General features: G+C 39.6%; 1 protein-coding gene across 1 annotated transcript in view; it reads left to right on the forward strand.

Annotated features, from left to right (window-relative positions):
- The window catches only part of cpne9 (copine family member IX), a gene marked incomplete at both ends in the record, with an annotated part of 98,329 nt that overhangs the window by 55,345 nt on the left and 22,301 nt on the right, over positions 1 to 20,683 (forward strand). The window contains 3 exons of the mRNA XM_083975460.1: positions 17,181 to 17,244; positions 18,754 to 18,857; positions 20,558 to 20,662. Coding sequence (XP_083831586.1) covers positions 17,181 to 17,244; positions 18,754 to 18,857; positions 20,558 to 20,662 — 273 coding nt within the window. The remainder of the gene's footprint in view (positions 1 to 17,180; positions 17,245 to 18,753; positions 18,858 to 20,557; positions 20,663 to 20,683) is intronic.

Here is a 20,683-nt window from a genome sequence, read left to right on the forward strand (position 1 = left end):
CATCCAAAGTAATTATTCAGTTGCATCAACAACTCTACAGTAAAATTTAAATTAAAAATGGGAATTGTAAGGATTTATTGCTATATAGGTGCACTTAATAAACCACTAATGGAGTGTATTTTCAAATATCAGTTGTTTGCAAAGGCTGAAAAGTCTTCGTCTTGAATCAATTAGTTGCTCTCACCTTTAAAAACACATGTATGGGCCTGTGTGCCTTTATACATGATACCTGATAACCTATAGATGCCCTTTAATTAACTGGTATAAAGTTGTTAGAGTGTAAATTAAATTTCTAGTCCACCCTTGCCAGTAACATTTTGCTTATTTTTGTTTTCACCCATCATACATACTGAAACTTTATCTTTGTATCTTAGAGGAAAACTTGGTCTTACTGTTGTCAAAAGACTGTCAATATACTGTAGTATATGTAGTTTATTTCAAGTATCTGACAAGTATCTTGGTGAAGTGTACGATCCATGGACCTCTGGAAGGGGCATTTGTCCGGCACTATTAGGAGTTGCACATGGCTGGTGTTATTGGGTCAAACGCCGCACCTGCTGTGGGGGTAATGAGGAAATGATGCCTGCTGGTGCTATGGGCGCTCATAGTCTCACAAAATGGTCATTGTCATGGGCCTGTGTCTGGGCCAGAGATCAGGGGATAAAGCTTGGCACATAGCTGTAGAAAACCTTCTGGAGAAATGTGATGGATTCCAAAAGACATTTTTCAGTAGAGTGAGAGTTTGACTTGACTGGGATATCAGTGGATGTGGCTCAAAAAGTCTGACTTATGAATTAATGTGGTTGGGCCTGGTGCTGACTGCTGTACTGCAAAGTTAACTCACAATTACAAAGGAATCCATTACCCTAAATCTGTCTACACCCTCAGAACATGGATGCATATCTAAACAAGTTTGCATTCATTAATCCCTTTACTCCAAACAATATTTCCTCTGTATGTGTATTATGTCATATTAATGCAAATATCAGAAAGCCATATGGTTCAGTGCTGTCAAGATAATAGATTGTCAAGAAAAGTGCTTTTGCCTCCAGATTATTATACGTTAATGAGGACTTCACATAACATTATGGCTGCAACATTGACACTTCATTCGGGTGTATGGTCTGTATGTTGCAGCAATAACAGATCACACACCATTGGCAGTATATGTTGAACATGTACAAGGAAACTCACACATGAAAACATCTAAGCCTATCAAGGATAAGTCCTAACATAGAGATGTGTTCATGCTCAGGGCCTGACTGAGAATCGTGCTGAGGTATAGACCCAGACAAGAGCTCCATGTGCTTGAGTATATGAAGTAAGATCACTAATGCAATAAATATAAGTAAGCTGTATAGCGTATATGTGGCTAAGAAGCTGCAAAGTAATGATGCAATTGATTTTTGAAGAGATGAACTGCAAGATATTTATTCCATGCAGTTATAGAGTGAGCAATAAAACACCCTTGGTCAATAGTGTCTAAAATGAACTGTCTCCAATGGGCAATACTGAGAGTAACGGTTAAACAGTGTGTCACATACCAAGCTAATAAACAAAGTGTCTGATAACAAAGCAGGTGGCTCAGATCATATGTCATCTCTGAGGATGGCTCATTTTTTATATATTTGTTTGACTGGCTTTATGATTCCTGGCTTGTCACCAGACTCTGTGCTGTCTGTTCAGTTAGTACCAGTTATTAAGGATAAAGCTGGTAAAGAAAGCTGTCTAGGTAATTACAGACCGGCAGCTTTAACTAGAATACTGCCAAACACCATAGAAAACATACTGCTGGATTAAGTGAGTGATTAAGAGTTAATTGACTGACAACCAGTTTGGTTTTAATATGCTATATGTGCCACTTACTTATATGCCATAAAGGAAATTGTAAACACATAGTGATAAAAACCTATCAGTTCTAATGCGTTGTTTGGTGCTTCCAAAGCCTTTGATGGTGTTAATGTTAAATTGAGTCAAACAGGGGTACCCAAGAACATCGAGATAACTCTGTTTTACTGCTATGCCCACCAGACCATGCAAGTAAATGGGGCCAAAGTGTCTCAGCCCCATTTGGGTTTAGAAATGGTGAAAAGCAAGAAGAAAGAAGAAGAAAAGCTTACAGAGACTTCAAGTAGCTCATGAATATGTCATGAGGATATTACTGAAGATAAATAGGTGGGTAGTGCAATTTAAATATTTGGGGCTCCAGGAGTTGAAATACCTTACACACCGTTCTAATTAATCTCTAGTGTAAATTTATTTGCTAAATTAACTCCTCATGAAAATGAAGTCGTCCTTCACTTATTCTCCCCAGAATATCGAATAGTTACTTACAGAAAGATAAAGTTCCAATCTGAACAATTAAACTCATGTTAAGTCTTTCTTTTCCCTCCCTCATTTTGTACATCACACACGCACACAACCAAAACACATCAGTGTCACTGCTGTATCCCCTGTGGTCTGTGTCCTACAGAACTGTCACCTGCCATCTGGTGTGGTGGTTCAGGTCCTATCTGGCCTGCACTGCTTTGACACACACAAAGACAAAACACTTTGCCGCTGCCGTTCTTCTTCTGTGGAGAATGATGCCACGCTGAAAATCAAATATGTGACATTTAATCTCAGCTCTGCTGCAAGTATGATGAAAAAGTCTAGTTATTAACTTCCCTTTGTGAAATCACTGAACTTTCACTGCACCCTTATGACTACAGTCTCAGTAAAAAACCAACCTGAACCAGTGATCCCGGCTGCATGAGTAAATGTGTCACCAAAACGTATACAAAAGGAAATTCTTTGTTTTCATCAGTTCCAATATCCCAATGAGAAATAAATCCACTTCACAGCAGATGAATCACACGCAAATTTACGATGGCGCATCCTCCAACTGGCAAGAATTAGTTGTTACTTTATCTTGTGAAACAAAGATATGTTGGCTCTGTTTGTGCAAGCAGAAATTAGCTTTGAGCTAATTTCATGCTTGCCAGCTCTGAGCGCCTTGGCAAATAATGTGACAATGTTGTTCTGTTACAGTCACAGATATAGACAACACCTCTAATCTGTGACAAACACCACTTGTTGAGACAACAAAGGGTTTACAGTGAGACTATACAGTTTTGTGGATAAGATCATCACTGAATGATGCAACACTGTTGTCATTGATTTCAAATATTTATCCTCATAAGTTTTAGACTTGAACTTTATTGTCATTCAGAATGTGTTCATTATGCAGTGTACAAACAATTAATTTTTGTTTAAGTGGCTCCAGTGCAGTGCACTTGACCACTGAAATGTAATCGGTTCCCCCTTTCATGGCATAGATGTTATGAACTACTCTAACAATGACTTAATGTTACTGTCGTGGGGGGCAACCACCATTCCGACATCCCACCAGTCCGACATAGGCCTCTAATTGTCTAAATGGCAACACTTAATTTTCTGTCAAACGTCCCATCAGTCCGACAATTTTTGCCTCCTATGGTCATAATGATGGCATTTGGTGGTTCCAGTCTGAAGAAACAAAAATAGTCAGTTTTTTGACTAATTTTTCTGATGTTGTTTAGTCTGACAACTTTTTTCCTGAATCTGACAACTTTTTTCTTTTTTGTTTCTCGAGATCCCACAAAAGTTTCTCGAGCTCCCTCAAACTTTTCTCGAGATCCCGAGAAACTTTTGCCACATGACAGTCTGTCTGTCTGTCTGTCTGTCTGTGATCATAGCAGATGAACAAATATCAGATCTATGGACTTTTCTCACTGCTTTAGTGCCGTTAGAGACATGTTTACAGTTCATACACAATATCGATCATTGTGACAGCTGTGGCCTGATGTGAGACGGAGCTCAGTTCTGGTTCCGGCCAGATGTTACCGGTGAGCCTGTAGACAACGCTGGCCATGGCAACACGTTTGCTGTTACAGGCTACTGTACACAAAGCTACGCTGCACGACACACAACGTCGTACTCTCATCATACCACAACCACAGGTAGAGAGAGCAGTGTGTGTGTGTGTGTGTCTACATCTGCTCTCTGGTCACTGAGAGACAGAGAGACAGATGCACCGAAACAGTCAGACAAAGTGAGAAACCCTGATGACCCGAGCCCTCCTTCTAACTAAACAAAAACATTGTTTTTGCGGCCCTCACATGAAGAATTCATCACTATGGCATTGATATGTTAGAACTTATTAGTGGAAAGTCCATTTTAAGGAGAAGATTTCTGTGCCTCCACACCAGCAGCAGTCTGTTCTGAAGTGAAGGCTGTACCTTGCAGTACCTTGCAGTTTGCAGAATCTCGAGAAAAAAGCTGTGACTACTTCCCTTCTTGTACACGATATCCTTAAAGGGATGTAAAATTTGGTCTAAACATTACTGTGGACTTAAGGGTGAACTGATTTAGATTTTGTGGTCAAGGGCACTGAGGACTTAGAAAACCTCAAGATCTCGCGAAACTTTTGCGAGATCTCGAGAAAAGTTGGCGGGCTCTCGAGAAAAGTTTGCAGAATCTCGAGAAAAGTTGGCGGGCTCTCGAGAAAAGTTTGCGAGATCTCGAGAAACTTTTGCGAGATCTTGAGAAAAGTTTGTGGGATCTCGAGAAAAGTTTGCAGAATCTCGAGAAAAGTTGGCGGGCTCTCGAGAAAAGTTTGCCGGATCTCGAGAAACTTTTGCGAGATCTTGAGAAAAGTTTGCGGGATCTCGAGAAAAGTTTGCAGAATCTCGAGAAAAGTTGGCGGGCTCTCGAGAAAAGTTTGCGGGATCTCAAGATACTTTTGCGAGATCTTGAGAAAAGTTTGCGGGATCTCGAGAAAAGTTTGCAGAATCTCGAGAAACTTTGCGAGATCTCGAGAAAAGTTTGCAAGATTTTGAGAAACTTTAGTGGGATCTCGAGAAAAGTTTGCGGGATCTCAAGAAACTTTTGCGAGATCTTGAGAAAAGTTTGTGGGATCTCTGGAAAAGTTTGCAAGATTTTGAGAAACTTTTGCGGGATCTCGAGAAACTTCATCCTTTTTTTTTCCACCCATCATTTTTTCCCCATATCCCCCAAGAGGCTCCTTAGACAACTTATTTTCTGAATCTGACAACTTTTTTTCTGATGCCATTTAGTCTGACAACTTTTTTTCTGATTCTGTTTAGTCTGACAACCTTTTAAGGTCTGATGCTGAAGCCTGAGGATGTCCTAAAATCTACACCGTAAAGGTAGTCCCTTGAGGAATTACTGAGATGTTGCATTCACTAAACCAAAACTGATTTTCCAAGTCCTCAGTGCCCTTGACCTTTGACCTTTGACCACAAAATCTAATCAGTTCACCCTTAAGTCCACAGTAAAGTTTAAGCCAAATTTTAGGACATCCCTTTAAGGATATTGTGTACAAGTAGTCACAGCTACATAGGTAGCCTACAGCCTTCACTTCAGAACAGACTGCTGCTGGTGTGGAGGCACTCCTTAAAATGGATTTTCCACTAATAAATGTTGTAACATATTGAGGCCATAGTGATGAATTATTCATGTGAGGGCTGCAAAAACAATAAACAATGTTTTTGTTTACCTTAGTTAGAAGGAGGGCTCGGGTCATCGGGGTGCTGCAGGTGAAATTATGACCTGTGCCTTAGCAGATATCCATAGTGGTATGTAAAAAGGAACATGTGTCACATAAGGAGACATTACCTTCCCTTAGCTTTTCTGTCACAGCTTGAGGGGATGGAGCAGTGAGTGGTGTGAGGTTTTCGTGGATGCAGACTGACATCTTTTATGGACACACCTGGCAACTTGTCATTAATATCGTACATACTAGCGCAGTAATAGATTTAAGAAGTCAATTAGTGAAACCAGATTTGTGATGCAAGATAACTTGGTGTAAACCTAGGTGACAGGATACATTTATGGTTAATAATTAAGTTGTGTTGAGTGTTGTGGGAATTGCAGCACATTCAAAAATAATACAGTGATGAGGATGTAACATTCACACTGACAGGGAGTGTATCATTTATGAATGAGTAGCCATGGAAAAAGAGGACAACAACCAGACAGAATGTGTTATTTAGGAGCAACTATACAAACTCAAACGTGGGTCAAATAGACAAAGAAATCTATTGGAGAAGTTCAAGTTTGTGTCTGTGCAATAAAGATTTGTTTGGAGGCCATGTGGTTCACCCATGCTGCCATAATTCCTAAAAGATGTAGTATTTTCATGATTGAAAACATTATTTTCTGGGCGGGGGGTGGGGGAGGGGGGCAGTGTCAGTCCATCCATTTTACATTTCAGTTTTCTGCTAATCTCACTACTGAAATCTACTACTACTGAAACTTTTTATTCTCCCCTCTCTCTGTTTTTTATGTTTTTTTTTTTACAAATTGCCCACCAATATTTGCATTTCTTATTCACATTCATTTGGCAGCGTTACAAAAGTTGATTGATACATCACTTTACAAACTCAGAATTTTTTTGACCTCAACTGGACTGTATATAAACAAATAGAAAGATGATATTCCACCACCATAGAATAAAATGCGTAAGAAATGAGCAGCTAGGGGATGACCACAGGAAGACTGATGTGGGCCAAGTCACAGTGTTAATAAGCATTCTTAAGAAACAGTACTAGTAATAATAAAATAGAAAAAGTAGCTATCAATAGTAACAGTATAGTGCAGTACTGTGCATGTCCCTAGGTCAACTGAGTGAATCAGAAAGTGCATAATATACTGCACCCTGTAGGTGGGCTTCTGTGTAGGAATATGGTAGATCAGCAGTTGAAAAAAAAAGGAGTGCCAAAAGAAAATGAGTCACTTGAGTCAGAGGTAGCAGGAACAGCAAGGCAGCAATTTTGCCAATGGCAGTATGAGGATACGTCTCATTGCAGTTGTATGGTATGTCTGATTTCACCTGGTAATGCAGCTGGTAGACTGACCATCAGAATACAAGAGATTAACTATACATGAGAGTAATGTGCATTGTTGAAGCTAAACTTTATTCACCATGGAAACCCGATATGACATCCTGCACCATACAGAACAGTATAAATACCATGTTATGTACATAAATATACAGTAAATACCTGTACATCCCTTTATGAAACTGAAATGTGCATCATGTTTTAATCCTCTTGCTGACGGGCTCTCATTACAATTTCTCTGTCTTGTTATACAAATCCTCAATATTCCCTCTCACTGTTAAGCAGATTTACATACATCCATGTTCATGCTCCACTTTAATCCAATAATACCGCCCATCTGATCAACTTGCATGTTGACGATTAAATACCTGGTGTCAAACCTAATGAGATGTCAGTAGGAAAACACTGAGCCGGCTGTTTTTAATCTTGACACAATCTGAAGCAAATCTCTCGTCCACTATTGTTTTTTCTTAATTAAAGGAAATGCATAAAGGCCACGCACCCACCTGGACTCAGTGCAGTGAACCTCACCCTGCCATCAGTCAGTGCTGCCTGCTACCAAATTGTAACACCAAGAAACACCAACACGTTATCCTTGTCCTATAACCACTTCAGATAATTGATTATAAATTCTGATTAATTTCAAAGCATTAAATGGCCTCGCTCCAATATACACAGTCATTGATTTACTGCCTCGTTTTGTGGCTGTGTCACTCTAACCCAGTGTCTATAGGGCTCTGCTGTTATTCCAAAGACATCTTAAACCATTTAAGATGATTTAAGATTTAAGCCTGTTGAAAGCAGACAGACTTCATGTTTAAAGGGATATTTCAACATTTTGGCAAATTGCCATAATCCGTAATAGTCTTAGGGGTAGGTTTATTACCTTTAATTGTTGGTGCAAGCTGTTTGGAGATCGGCTAGGCAGACGTGATATTTGCATGGCACGCGATATTTCCAGGCTTTCCCTCATCAAACTCATCAAATACTCAATCCAACAACTCCAAAATGCTCTCATGGACAAGTTGTGACCTGCACATTCACCACACTATGAAATAATAATGGAACCTTACGAGACTGAGTTGTTTTTGAGGTAAATACGTAACTGGAACTACATTCCAGACATGGCTGCTCGACAGAGTGACTTTAAAAGCGAAAGTAGAGTATTTGACTCATCATACATAGTTATATGTTATTCTTTCATAGCATCGCGAATGTGCAGGTCACAACTTGTCAGCAGTTTTATTATAATCCTTTTCTCTTAACTTCAATTTATAATCACATTTCTGAAATTGTTAGTGTTCTATGATTTTGTTTGTTTGCAGTTTGGTTTCAGTTGTTCTTGGCTTTGTAAAACTCTTTATAATTGTGATTACAACATTCTCAGTGATCACATGTACTTTGTTTGAATGCAGCTGACTTTACCGTAAAGTTTAATCATACCTAAATACAGCCTGTTCATCAGGAGTCTTACCCCAAATGATTACATGATTATTTTGTACTTCAATGAGATCAGAATAAATATACAACTCCTGTATCCTGGCCTTTAAGATAAGAAATCAAAGAGAAAATCACAGGAGAAGGAAAGACTGTCACTGCCACTAACGTTAGCATACCTGCTGTGGCCAGTGAATAGCAGACTTATAGTTGCTAGACATGCAAATGTCTTCCATAAAGTCTGTCTGTAGAGGTCGTAGTCGTATATAGACATATAGACATGTTAACAAAGTCAAAACTTGATTTTCATGTGAGAAAGTCTAAAGGATGCACTTTTGTTATAGATGTACTGTTCAAGACTACTTTCTTATTTTGGGCCCTATGTGAATCTTTGTAAGGGAAAGTATTATTCAAAGAAGGTTTATTGAGCAATCCTGAAGAATAACAGGCAAAACATGTTTTCACTCTAAATTAAAGTGACAGTCAAGTCATTTTAGTGCACAATGGGTCATTTTGATTTTTCACTCAAGATGTTCAATGTGTTCTTACAACCAGCCAGCACCTGATCACTAATATTGATTCTGCTTAGGGAGTTTTTGTTCAGAGTTTACCATCATTATGTTGACAAATGTGACCATTCATCAATTTCGTATAATTTCACTAAAACAGAAATTGTGCATCAAATTACAACCACAAAAAACGAATACAAGCGTATCTGATTTCAGCTATAACAGCAATAGAATAATTGGTGTCTGAAGTGCAGCGTCAGTGTGAAGAGGTGGACGATATAAGACTATATAGTGTTTTTTGTTGTTGTTTTAGCAGACTCATTGCACATAGAGGAGGACGATACCTGCATCAAACAAAATGAGAAAATAATCTCTGACTGCAGTGAACTGATCGGTGAAAACACACCGGTATTGTTTGGTCAGAATGAAAAATGTGCACACTGAGCCATCCGTGTTAGGTTATCCACACAACACAGCCAAAAAAAAAGAAAAAAAGAGAGAGATATAAAAAAAAAAGTAGAAACACCCCTCTACACCCATGCATGGCACCCTGACCTTTTTTAAATGACAGCTATGACCTCAAGGTTAACCAGTCTTCTGTCATGAGACTGTAGTTCATGTCATTTCATTAATAGCACATGGCAGCTCATGAAATAGCTCACAGCTGCTTCACTATGATGCTATTTTGTGCAGGTACTGTGGAGGGTATAAACTGTGTGTTTTTTTGTTTTTGTTTTTTGTTTTTTTTCTTACCACTAGAGCTCTAATACAACAGGCTAAAAACTTGTGATATAAAGCAGAGGAACAGTCATTAATATTCCGTAGTCAGTGAGGCAGCTGAGGCTCGGACAGATACTCCACAGAGTCCAGGCAGCTCTTGTTTCCAGTGGGCTAGCCGGCGGGTGTGCGGTTGGACACACTGTGTAGATAAATTCATAAATAATTCTCTCCCTGTAGCTGCCTGCTACAGCTGGCGGGCAGCGTGAGCGAGAGAATCCATCGGCTTCGAGACAACGTCACAGGAAAGCTGTGGACGTTTGAGAGACGAGGCGAGAGTGGCGAACACGTATACCCTCATTGGGTTTTGCTTTATTTTCATCATTCTTTCTTCCCACCCCCTCTGCCTCTTTCCTCTGTGTGCCGAAATCAATTTTCCTTACATGGTCACTTTGTTTTCCCTTTCCTCTCATCTTCTGTCAGTTGTCTTGCTCCTTGTTCTCCTTCTTCTTTAATATCAAAGCTAAATAAATCTGTGTCACTGCTCCTTTGATAGGGCTGTTCTTCTTCATTCTGCTTTATCGTGACACTGAACTGGGACACGGCTGAAATATTCAGGATCAGTGGACGATGGCTTTGCCTCCTGGCTTCGCCTCAGGCCTCCTGTTTCCAAACAGCTGAATTTAGGCGCCACTGCAGCGCGACGGGACAGATGAAAACTATAACACAAAAAATCACGCCCTAGAAGAGCACGTAAATGGCAGCTATAAAAGAGAATAATTACTGATGATGAAAATTGCATGGGCTTAGGCATTTTTCATTCTACTTTCACACCCAAAACATTATTCAAATGGAGCTGAACTGAATTTCAAATGAAAATCAGGATGGCAACCTCAGCCCTGTTTTTATTATGACTTAATGTGAGCTGCAGGCATTTAAGCTCATAACAAATATTTATGTTTCACAGAAATGTGTGGATGGTTCACATATGTGTGTGTGTGTGTGTGTGTGTGTGTGTGTGTGTGTGTGTGTGTGTGTGTGTGTGTGTGTGTTTAAGAGGGAATATAATGCAAATGTGTGTGTGTGTTTAAGAGGGAATAGAATTTTAAAAAAAGGGAGTCTCGATATCAAGGTTCAAACACATTGTGACCGTGCCACACAGTGGTGCTGTAGCTGTCACTGGAGCTGTCAAGTGGGGAAGCATTGGATGTCTCTCTGTATATTTTTCAAGTACAAATGGTTCTAGTTTTTCAATCTTCTTTGAGCTTCACACAGTTTAACTTCAGACACCGGACCAGCTGAATGAAACCAAGACTGATGTGAAAGCAAAAGAGTTCAGTGACATAAACTAAGAGCTCATGACACAGGTTAGTACTTAAAAAAGCAGAAAAATACAAAACATGTTACTGCTTTTAACCTATCTGCAGAAATAAACTGTATCCTAGCGACTGTCCTCATGAAATTGCAGAACTGGTTGTTCGACTGTTGAGGCGGGTCATCTGAGAATTAGGTAATACACTGGATATGGTGCGTTTGATTACCACAGACTGCATATCAATAAAATGCCAATACCGAGATAAACATGTAATTACATGAATAAGACAAGACAAAAGAGGGAATTAAAACTTTGTGAAAGACTCAGAAATAAATAACAACGTCCTTAAATAGCTGACTATCTATTTAAGAATTACCTTAAAATGAAGTTGAGAATCCACTTAAAAGTTTTCCCATCCAGTCCAACTTCACGTACGCAAAAGTAGCTACACCAAAGGACTGGACAAAAATAGAATAAAATTAAATCATCAAAGCTTTTTTTTTTCAACATTTCATACATTTTTTCAGTGATGTTCAGGACTATGATGGCCGCTTCGAAAACTTATAATGAAGTGGAGCATGGTGTGTTGACATATTTTGAACAGCTTCAATAATTCAGAACATAAACATGTATTGGTCTGTGAGCTGCTAAATTAGTTGTGTAAAGTCTAAAAACTGTAGCAATTAAAATAGAAATCCTGCATCAATGTAATAATTCTCATTGATTTATTGGTTTTAGGTCCTGATGGTGTCTGGGTCTGGATCCAGTAATGACCTCAACTGCCACGTCATTGCCCATGGATATTTTACTGCAGGATCAGTTATTTTGGAAAACAAATAATGTTGTTAGTGAATATTTTTCTGATACATTCAGTATTAACATATTTGCAACTTGCCAAATATGTAAATTAACCTTTTTTCATTATGTTAATAGAAAACTTAATCTGCTCACAATTAAACCGATTTGCTGTTACAGTGTAGTTGATGTCTCCTTTGCCACATGAGCCTAAAATAGAATATTTCCTCCTCCATATTTAATAGTTGAAAATGGTGATGCTCCTTTTTCTTTTCTGAACTCACTTTTACATATCCAACACAAACAACAATCTGAACTGTCCGCAACACTTTTTCTTCCAGAATGTCTTATCCAGATGTTGACTCTTGTGGTTATGCTGTATATATACGTTTTTCTTTTGATGACTTGTGCATTTATACCCTGTGCATCATATCATCACAGTAGAGCGGTGCACCACTACCACCACCACTCCTGTGTCAGCTGCAGCTTGTTTGCAGTCATGTAGGGGTCATTGCCTTGGTCTTCCAGATCTTCCTCATTTCCTGTCAACTGCCATTCCTTAATGATATTTTGGACAGTGGAGGCTTTCAAGCTTGAAGCACTTTGATGTCTTTTTATAGCCTCCCCTGCTTGGCATCAATTAGCTTCATTTTAGGTCCCCAGTCAGTTGCTTCGAGGAGCCTGTGGTTGTTGGTTGTTACCACAAGCTTTGACGAGTCAGAGAATTTATCACGAGCTGACAAGTCATCTTCACCTGCCTCACAAATCCTAATGAGTCAAATAAGGCCTAACAAGTTAATTAAGACCTAACCAGTTAATTAAGGCCTGGGGGTTTGGCAGGGCACCCAAATTGCTGCTAATTTACATTTGCAAATATGGTAAGTTGATGAAATAAAAGGTAACAGTGCATTTGAACATTTGAAGAAAATGTTCATGCCATCAACACACTGCTGCATACAATAATATACATATATGGAAATATATTTCATGTATGCAAACCGAGTGGAATGTAGTTGACTCATCTGGCAATTTTACACTAATTAAAATGAAAACATCAACAATTTAGCGACGTGTTCTGCTCTGTTTTTATCAGATCTCATAATAAGCTACCAGACCAGAGTATTTGAAGTGTTTTGCTTGTGTTACCTCGGAGATGTCCTCAGTGAAGGAATACAGACTGTAACATTTATTTGGTTAACATCTGATCTGACCCAGGGTAAATAACCACAACAACAATCACAAGTTGATAAATATATTGTAATTATTTTATTATAGAGGGACTTTTACTCTGTGGGTGATTCTACAAATTAAATTGTAAATTTCTGAAATCAAATCTCTGTTTACTACTGAGTCCTTCTGACATGGTCTGTGTGGGTGCTGGTCTATCTCCAGGTAGGTTTTATTAGACCAGTCTGAGTTAATAATTCCAGGATGATTCTCATTGCCAGTCCGCCCCTGCATGCAAACTGTACAAATGTGTGAAATACAAGACGGCTGTTGAAAGTTAATTTTCTCTTTGTAAAGGAATATCTGGATGCGCTGATGGAGGTGAAGTTGTAATCGTTTCTCTTTGTAATTATCAGTCACAATCACTAGTCTTAGATCACTAGTCTCTCATCTCATCGTCCCAGAGTGCTTAGATCTCAGATGTCAGAGCACATGAAAGTACCACGTGTGTCAAACACACTTGTTGTGATTGTTTGTTCTCGCCTCACTGTGGCAACAATTGGTGTCTAAGACCTGATGCAACTCTGGGCTCAGCGGCTCAGCGGCTCAGCTCAGGCCAAGATGTGAAGGTTCTACATAATGGAATATGTTTTTTGATGGAGTAAGTTATACAGTATTGTCATTTCAGTCCATCGTTTTGAAAACCATCCAAGTTTAAAACAGTGTTGGCTGTTGTTGTGTTGTTGGAAATTAAGTCAGGCCACAAGCTAGTTTTCTTCCCAGTATACACCCTGTTCCATGAGCCAAATCTGGCTCCAATGCGTGATGCTATTTTACCATCTGCACTTCCAACACTGGCATGCAAACAGAAAATCTTCCAGCTGTCAGTCAGTACGTGAGGACAACAGGTAGACTGTGCCAGATGTGAAAGTAAATGGTCCAGACACTGGACGAGGACCAAGGCATTATGTTGGGTCACAAGTTCAGTTGGCTATCTGGGACCTTCCTTATTATCCCATTTCCTTTTCCTCTCTCTCCACAAGTAAAGTCTCACAGTCAAGCTTGGCGTGTTTTCTCTGACAGTCAAAGTTTTGTGATGGTTCTTTCATTGCTGTTCGTTCTTGCAATTTTAAATGCGAATGAAACAAAAGACAAGAAAAAGAAAACCTTTAGCTCAGTTGGTAGAGCAGCCGCCCTATGTGTTGAGGCTACAGTCCTCACTGCAGGCAACCCCGATTTGAATCCCGCATCCAGCAGCCCTTTCCCCCCCCCCGCCTCCCCATTTCCTGTCTGTCTCTCAACTGTGCTTTCCATTAAAGGTGAAAAGCCCCAAAAATATACTTTAAAAAAAAGAAAACACCTTAAAAGCTTTAACCTTGAAAACATAGGTAAGAGACTGAGCGTTGATGAAAGAGATGCAGATTGTGTACACTTGGTTCTCTCTTGTTTTTGAGTGTGAGTCATTCCTCTCAATTAAAACATTTAATTTTATGCTGAAGCAATTGTGACAGTGGTGGTCCTGTCACTATGCCTCCAATTGATCATGTGCCCTGGCTACTTGGCCAAGGGGATGTCCCTTTGGGTGACTGGCAAGCACGCATTACTCTTACCCGGGAGGTGTGGGTTCAATCCCCGCCCGGGCCCTCTTCCCCTTGCCACACACTATTCACAACTATTTACTAAAACTCATAGGATTTAATTATATTGTAAGCAGTTATTCTAAAGTATAAAGTAGGATATAAAAGTATTTAAGCATAAAATAAAAATTCAGAACAACTTCTACTTTTAAATTGATCTGAACTTTAACACAATTCTTTATTAGATCACCAAGGGTTTTGCCCTAGAGTATATTTTACTCAGTGAAGCCCTTGTTATTGATTAAAACAGGACTTTTCATTACATTTTCAAAAGAAATAAAACTTGTGCACCCCAACGCTGTGGAGGTTTTATGAGCAAGTCCCATTGAGTTTGTATCTCATGCATGAGAGCACACATACACACACACACACACACACACACACACACACACACAGGCTTGCAAGTGACACAAATGCAATCCTGCTGGAGATTTTATGCAATAGGCCTAATTCTTTTCGCTGCTGACATTTTGACTTGTCATAGCAGCAAGAGCCCTACTCATCCATGACAGTGTGACAGTAAGTGCTTTTAAAACCATCACTTTTTATGCACATTTTCAATTTGCACATAGAATAATAAATAAATGTATGCTCTAGAAATTCCCTGGTTCACATTCGGCTAAGCTGTGTCTTCTTCTGCCGTGATTTAATGGCAGGGGACTGAATTAAATAATCTTCTCACATTCACACACCAGTAGTGGATAGAAACAATTGTGTTTTGCCAATTTTCTAAACATTATTTTTATTTATATAATTTATATACATATTTATTTATATGTAGCCTACTCTGTGCTGTTTTCAAGTTTTGCTATCGCAACATAGCAATGATGCTAATGTTAGCATCAACAAGTTTAAAGCAGAAGTAAGAAGAAGCAGAAGGTCGTTTTGGCTAACTTCGTTAGTTAGCAGCCCCCGCCCTCGTCATGGATCTATTGGTCCTCGTCCCTACGTCACCACATTCAGGCACATCCCTTGGCTGCACACACAGCCCTTCATGTTGTTCTCTCTCCTCATTGGATAAAGCTTGTAGGATACAAGGAAGTATAGGCCTACAAGATGTTTTCTCCTCGGCTTACAGCAGAGCAGAGTGACTGACAGACCCGTGTTTCGGACCAAACACTCTATAGTGATTGCTGTCGGAAGAAATAACTATTTAAGACTTAGCCTATATTAACACAAATATTCCGCTTACTTCTGCTTTAAGAAGTAGTCATTGTGAATTCACTATCATGCTCATCCCTTTACTGACTTATAGCTCTACTATGTAGCATTTACAGTAGTACTGGCCTACTCATAACCGGTACCAGCACTGTTGCCATCACTGGTACTGGTGCCATTGTTGGTAGCGGTGCCGCTGCCATTTCCGTTGCCAGTACCAGTTCCAAGCTCTGGAGGGGAGACTGGCTGGCCGTGCGACCCAGCACAGGGAGACTGGGCTGCGGTGTACCAGGACCACGGTAGCGCTGTGTTCCTACCCGCCCAGGAAATTTACATAGTGCAGTTTCAGCCGGACCGACCCTGCTCAGGCTGCAGCGGTGACGTTGATTCATCCAATTAACAATTCTTCTACCATTTTTGAGTTTAGAAACATTATTTTACGGTCTAAAAACTAGTTGTTTTAAGCTGAATCCTTATTTGGTGGAACACACCAGCGTTAACTCTTTTCTGCTAGTGAACTTAACGAGCTAACAAGTTGGCCTGCCATGTTTATGTTAGCTATAGCCCCTTAATGTGCCCTAAAGACAGGGCACTGCTCAGTGTGTTATTACATTGTGTCTTGGAGCTGCTCTTTCCTCTTTCCCTCTGTTTGGCCCTGGACCGTATTTGGAAGCACTTAGGTTGTTGGATCATAATTTATCTGGTAATTAGCTTTCGGTCAAAATGTCTCTGCTGGGGAATAATGTGGTATTTAGGTTGCGTTCAGATTTATTTAGTTGCCTTTGCTGGCAGCGAACACAATTCCCAGCCCTTCAACACTTGAACACTTTTATCACATGAGGGAGATCTACTTCCCACAACACTTCAATGTTTACAACAACTCACTAGCTGCCCACAAGGCCTCTGCCCTTGAAGGCGACTAGGAGCAGTGACACATGTTCAGCAACAATCTGCACCCTTTTCTTATAATACCTTGATCATTACAGTCAAAGATTTAAAGCTACATGGGGTAACTGTGAGAATTAATTAACTGTAGACAGTAGACAGTGTCCCAATATTGTCACCAGTAGACTTTGAATTGTTCTAGTAAAGCTCCTTGTGGTTTCTCAGGGTAATGCTGCCAACAGAAATGACTATGGTGAAACACAAATTGATCAGATAACTTCCTTTACAGGTGTTAGTGTAGGAGAGGAGATGTGTAACAGTCATTAAAACCGTAGCAGTTGAAAAAGCATACATTGAAAGAACTTTCAAAACACTTCAAGAGCAACGGTAAGTTAAAAGCCCTGAGGTGTAGGTGCCTGATTCAGACAGATGTGATTTTCTTTTTGATAGAATATTTAAAAAGATGGAAAATGGATTTTTCAATAATGGGCAAGCACTTCAGGAAGCGAGCGAGGGACTTTTTCTCTTAAATATGACAATCGGTGTGCTGCACTGTCACTTATGACAATAACAGCTCATAGCTATGAACGACATCTGCTCAGCAATTGTATAATTCATGTCAAGATACAATTACCCTCCATCTCAATCTCTCTCTCTCTCTCTATCACGCTCTCAGTGGGATCCCAGGGAAGAAGTGTGGAGTCATTATCTTAACTGCAGAGGAGCTCAGTAACTGCAGGGTCAGTACGCATGGAGACATACACACACACACACACACACACACACACACACACACACACACACACGGACACACACACACACGGACAAAAAAACAAACATGCACAGGCGTTGCTGGAAAATTATCATAATGTCTGCATTTTTTATCTGCCCTGATTCTGTTGTTGTAACACCTTGCAACTGTCTCCTCCCTGACACACAAACACACTTGGCATGCACATACACGGATACACAAAATTCAGTTATGGAACAATCTATCAGAGTAGATCATGAAATGTAACAAACGTGCAAAAGTTTAAACCTGTAAATCACTCCATCTGGTCCTACCCCCCAACCTCAAGTTTTATTTGTGTGTGTGTTGTGTGTGTATAAGTGTTCAGCACAGATGGATACTGATGTTGTGTTACCAAGACCTCTCCACAGTTGTCTAAACGTGTTTAAAATTAACTGTCAAAACGGTTTCCTGCTATGAAGTGAATGATTTTTCTCCTGCAATTTTCCATTCCCCTGACATAATGATATATTAATACCAACTAGGCAGCCAGATACTAACATCATTTCATCAATGCGTGTGTGTGTGTGTGTGTGTGTCTGCCTGCCTGCGTGTGTGCGTGCGTGTGTGTGTGTGTGGCAGCTCCAGAGACCATTATGTTAACAGGCTTATCTTGGTTGTGTTTACCATCGTTACTTAGGGAGGTTTTGCTCCCGACAAGATCCAAATGTTCTTCAGAAATGTTGATATGTGTCTGTGAGTGTGTCTGTGTGAATGTATGGTGTGTGTGTATACAGGCTGACAACCTCTATCTGTCACTGACAAGCTTAGCTTCTCATGATGCCTTGCCACTCGAGGCAATAACCGAAGGCCTCATTATCTATCTATCTATCTATCTATCTATCTATCTATCTATCTATCTATCTATCTATCTATCTATCTATCTATCTATCTATCTATCTATCTATCTATCTATCTATCTATCTATCTATCTATCTATCTATCTATCTATCTATCTATCTATCTTCTCTTGTCATAAGCATCTCAACACAGAAGGAGGAATAGCACAGCTCCTCATTAACTGTTGTAACCATCCATACATATGTATGAAACCATTTCCCTCTGCCTATTCTGACTACATTACAGACAACCCATAGTAAAATCAGTTTCTCCCGATAATAAAGTGTGTAATTTAAATGAAACACACGCAATCACTGTAATCTATTTGTGCATTTGTTATTGAGCCGTTCTGTTTGGGATTGTTATCCACATTTGCATCACCATTTTTCATTCAGTTTTTACACAGCCAATTACTTTGTATTCACATAACAGGGAGTCGTGTCTCGTAACTCCTGCACCCAAACCCCCAACCCCCCCCCCCCCCCCCCCCAAAAAAAAGGTGCACTTCGTCACCAAGAAATGAATTCCTGAGGAAAAAAGATGTTGCTGACTTAAAAATTAAATTGCATCGAATGTTATTATTGATGTTCACTAAGTAAGCTGTTTGTCTTTCTCTCAGGATATTGCTACTATGCAGTTATGTGCCAACAAGTTGGATAAGAAAGACTTTTTTGGCAAGTCCGACCCTTTCTTGGTTTTCTACCGCAGCAACGAGGATGGAACGTAAGTTTGAACATTCATGATGAACTTGAACTCAGCTGTGCTTATGAACATAGTTTTCATCAGATAAGAGCTGATGCTGTTGTTATTTTGCCTCCTTATTGGTATTGAAGCCTATTGACAGGCTCATCTCGAAATTGCGAAACCAAAGCTTGCCATATTTTTGACACGACAAGACATTTGGAACCAACCTTCAATTGTTTCCAAAACATCCTGTTCAAAGAGAAAAAGCATGCAATATGGTCAAGTAGATGATCCCAACTCCATTTTACAGTAATTCAAAATCTCCAACTACATTTTAGTCTGAGTGTACATAACGGGAGACCTTTGGAAGGAATTATGTAGAGACACATTGTTGCTGCCTGATAAGGTCTAACTGGTCACAAAAAACAGTAGTGAATGTAGCAAATTGCACTACTGCACTATTTTTTAATGCTACAAACACCTTCTGCTCCATGCTCATAGTATTTCCAGCAACTAAGCAAGTGCATGAAAGACTGTCTGCTTCCAGGTTGGGTATGCCCAATTTACTGTATGTAAACAAAGTTTTCAGCTGTGTTAGTATGGACAGGGATCATTCATTATGGAGCTAAAATGCTTCTTTGGTTGGAGATTGTTGTAGTACAAGTACAAGTAGCCTGGACTTACGTTTATGTTGTTTAAAGGTCAAAACTCAAAAAGGAAACTGCAGAAAACTGTAAACGGGATACCACCACAGCAACCCTTTTTTTTTTTTTTTTTTCAAAAATGGCAATCAAGCAATTTTTTTGATTCAGGTTTATGTTATAATTTAGTTTTGTGTATTTTATAGGAAGTCGAATTGATACATAGCCTATAGGATGGGCAGGACAGTAGCACAAATCAACCTAGCAATTTCTGTTTAGCCAGTAGCTTAGCATTGCACTCTTAACCATGACCTATAGCCAATCATAATCTGTATAAATAGATGTTGTGCTTGCCTTTTAGGCCATTGTGGTAATTGTCAAAGAGAACATCCTGGCAAATAATCTAGTTCAAAAGTAGTTTGACGGTCCAACAGTGTAATATGGTATATCCCTGTAGGCTTTATGTCCCTAATTGCTGAACACAAGAAGTGCATTAGTTTAATACATAATTGATAACTGATAGTGGCACTGTCACTCTGAGGCAGAGCACTGAACCCTCAGTTCATCCACCAGTGCTGCACAGTAGAAAGCAACTGCAGCAGATGTCTTCTCAGTTCCCATGAAAGTGAAATGAGACACCTCTGAAAATCAGAAGCATATACTGTGTAACCTCTATGTGGGAGAGGAAAGGTTTATAAAAGTGTGTAATGAGCACTTCGAAGATGAAAGCTAAATATATCCACCCAGGTAATATAAGATGCCATGTCTGGTTCTTATCTCACTTGTTTTCCTATATAATTCAACTCTCTCTTTTTTTGAATCAAGTGACATTTGAGGCTTATCTCAATCTTTTAAGATATTACTTTTTTCTCGGCTCTACCTTGGGGAAATGTTTGTAGTAATAAAACTCCATCTGCAATCCTGTCATGTCCCCCAGATATACTTATGCACATCTAAAAACACACAGCATTTTGTAGATTTGCAGAGGAAGTTGGGAATAGGATGATACTGTACTGTAGGTACATTCTGAGCGATATGAGTGTACTCTGTCTCTCTTTTTTGTGGACCTTAACCTTAAAACTGTTATTTTGCCGGCAGGTTCACCATCTGCCACAAGACAGAGGTGATCAAGAACACACTGAACCCAGTGTGGCAGCCCTTCACCATCCCCGTTAGAGCTCTCTGCAACGGAGACTATGACAGGTCAGAAAACATTTTGCATAA

The sequence above is a fragment of the Trachurus trachurus genome (assembly GCF_905171665.1).
Source record: "Trachurus trachurus genome assembly, chromosome: 7".
NCBI lineage: Eukaryota > Metazoa > Chordata > Actinopteri > Carangiformes > Carangidae > Trachurus > Trachurus trachurus.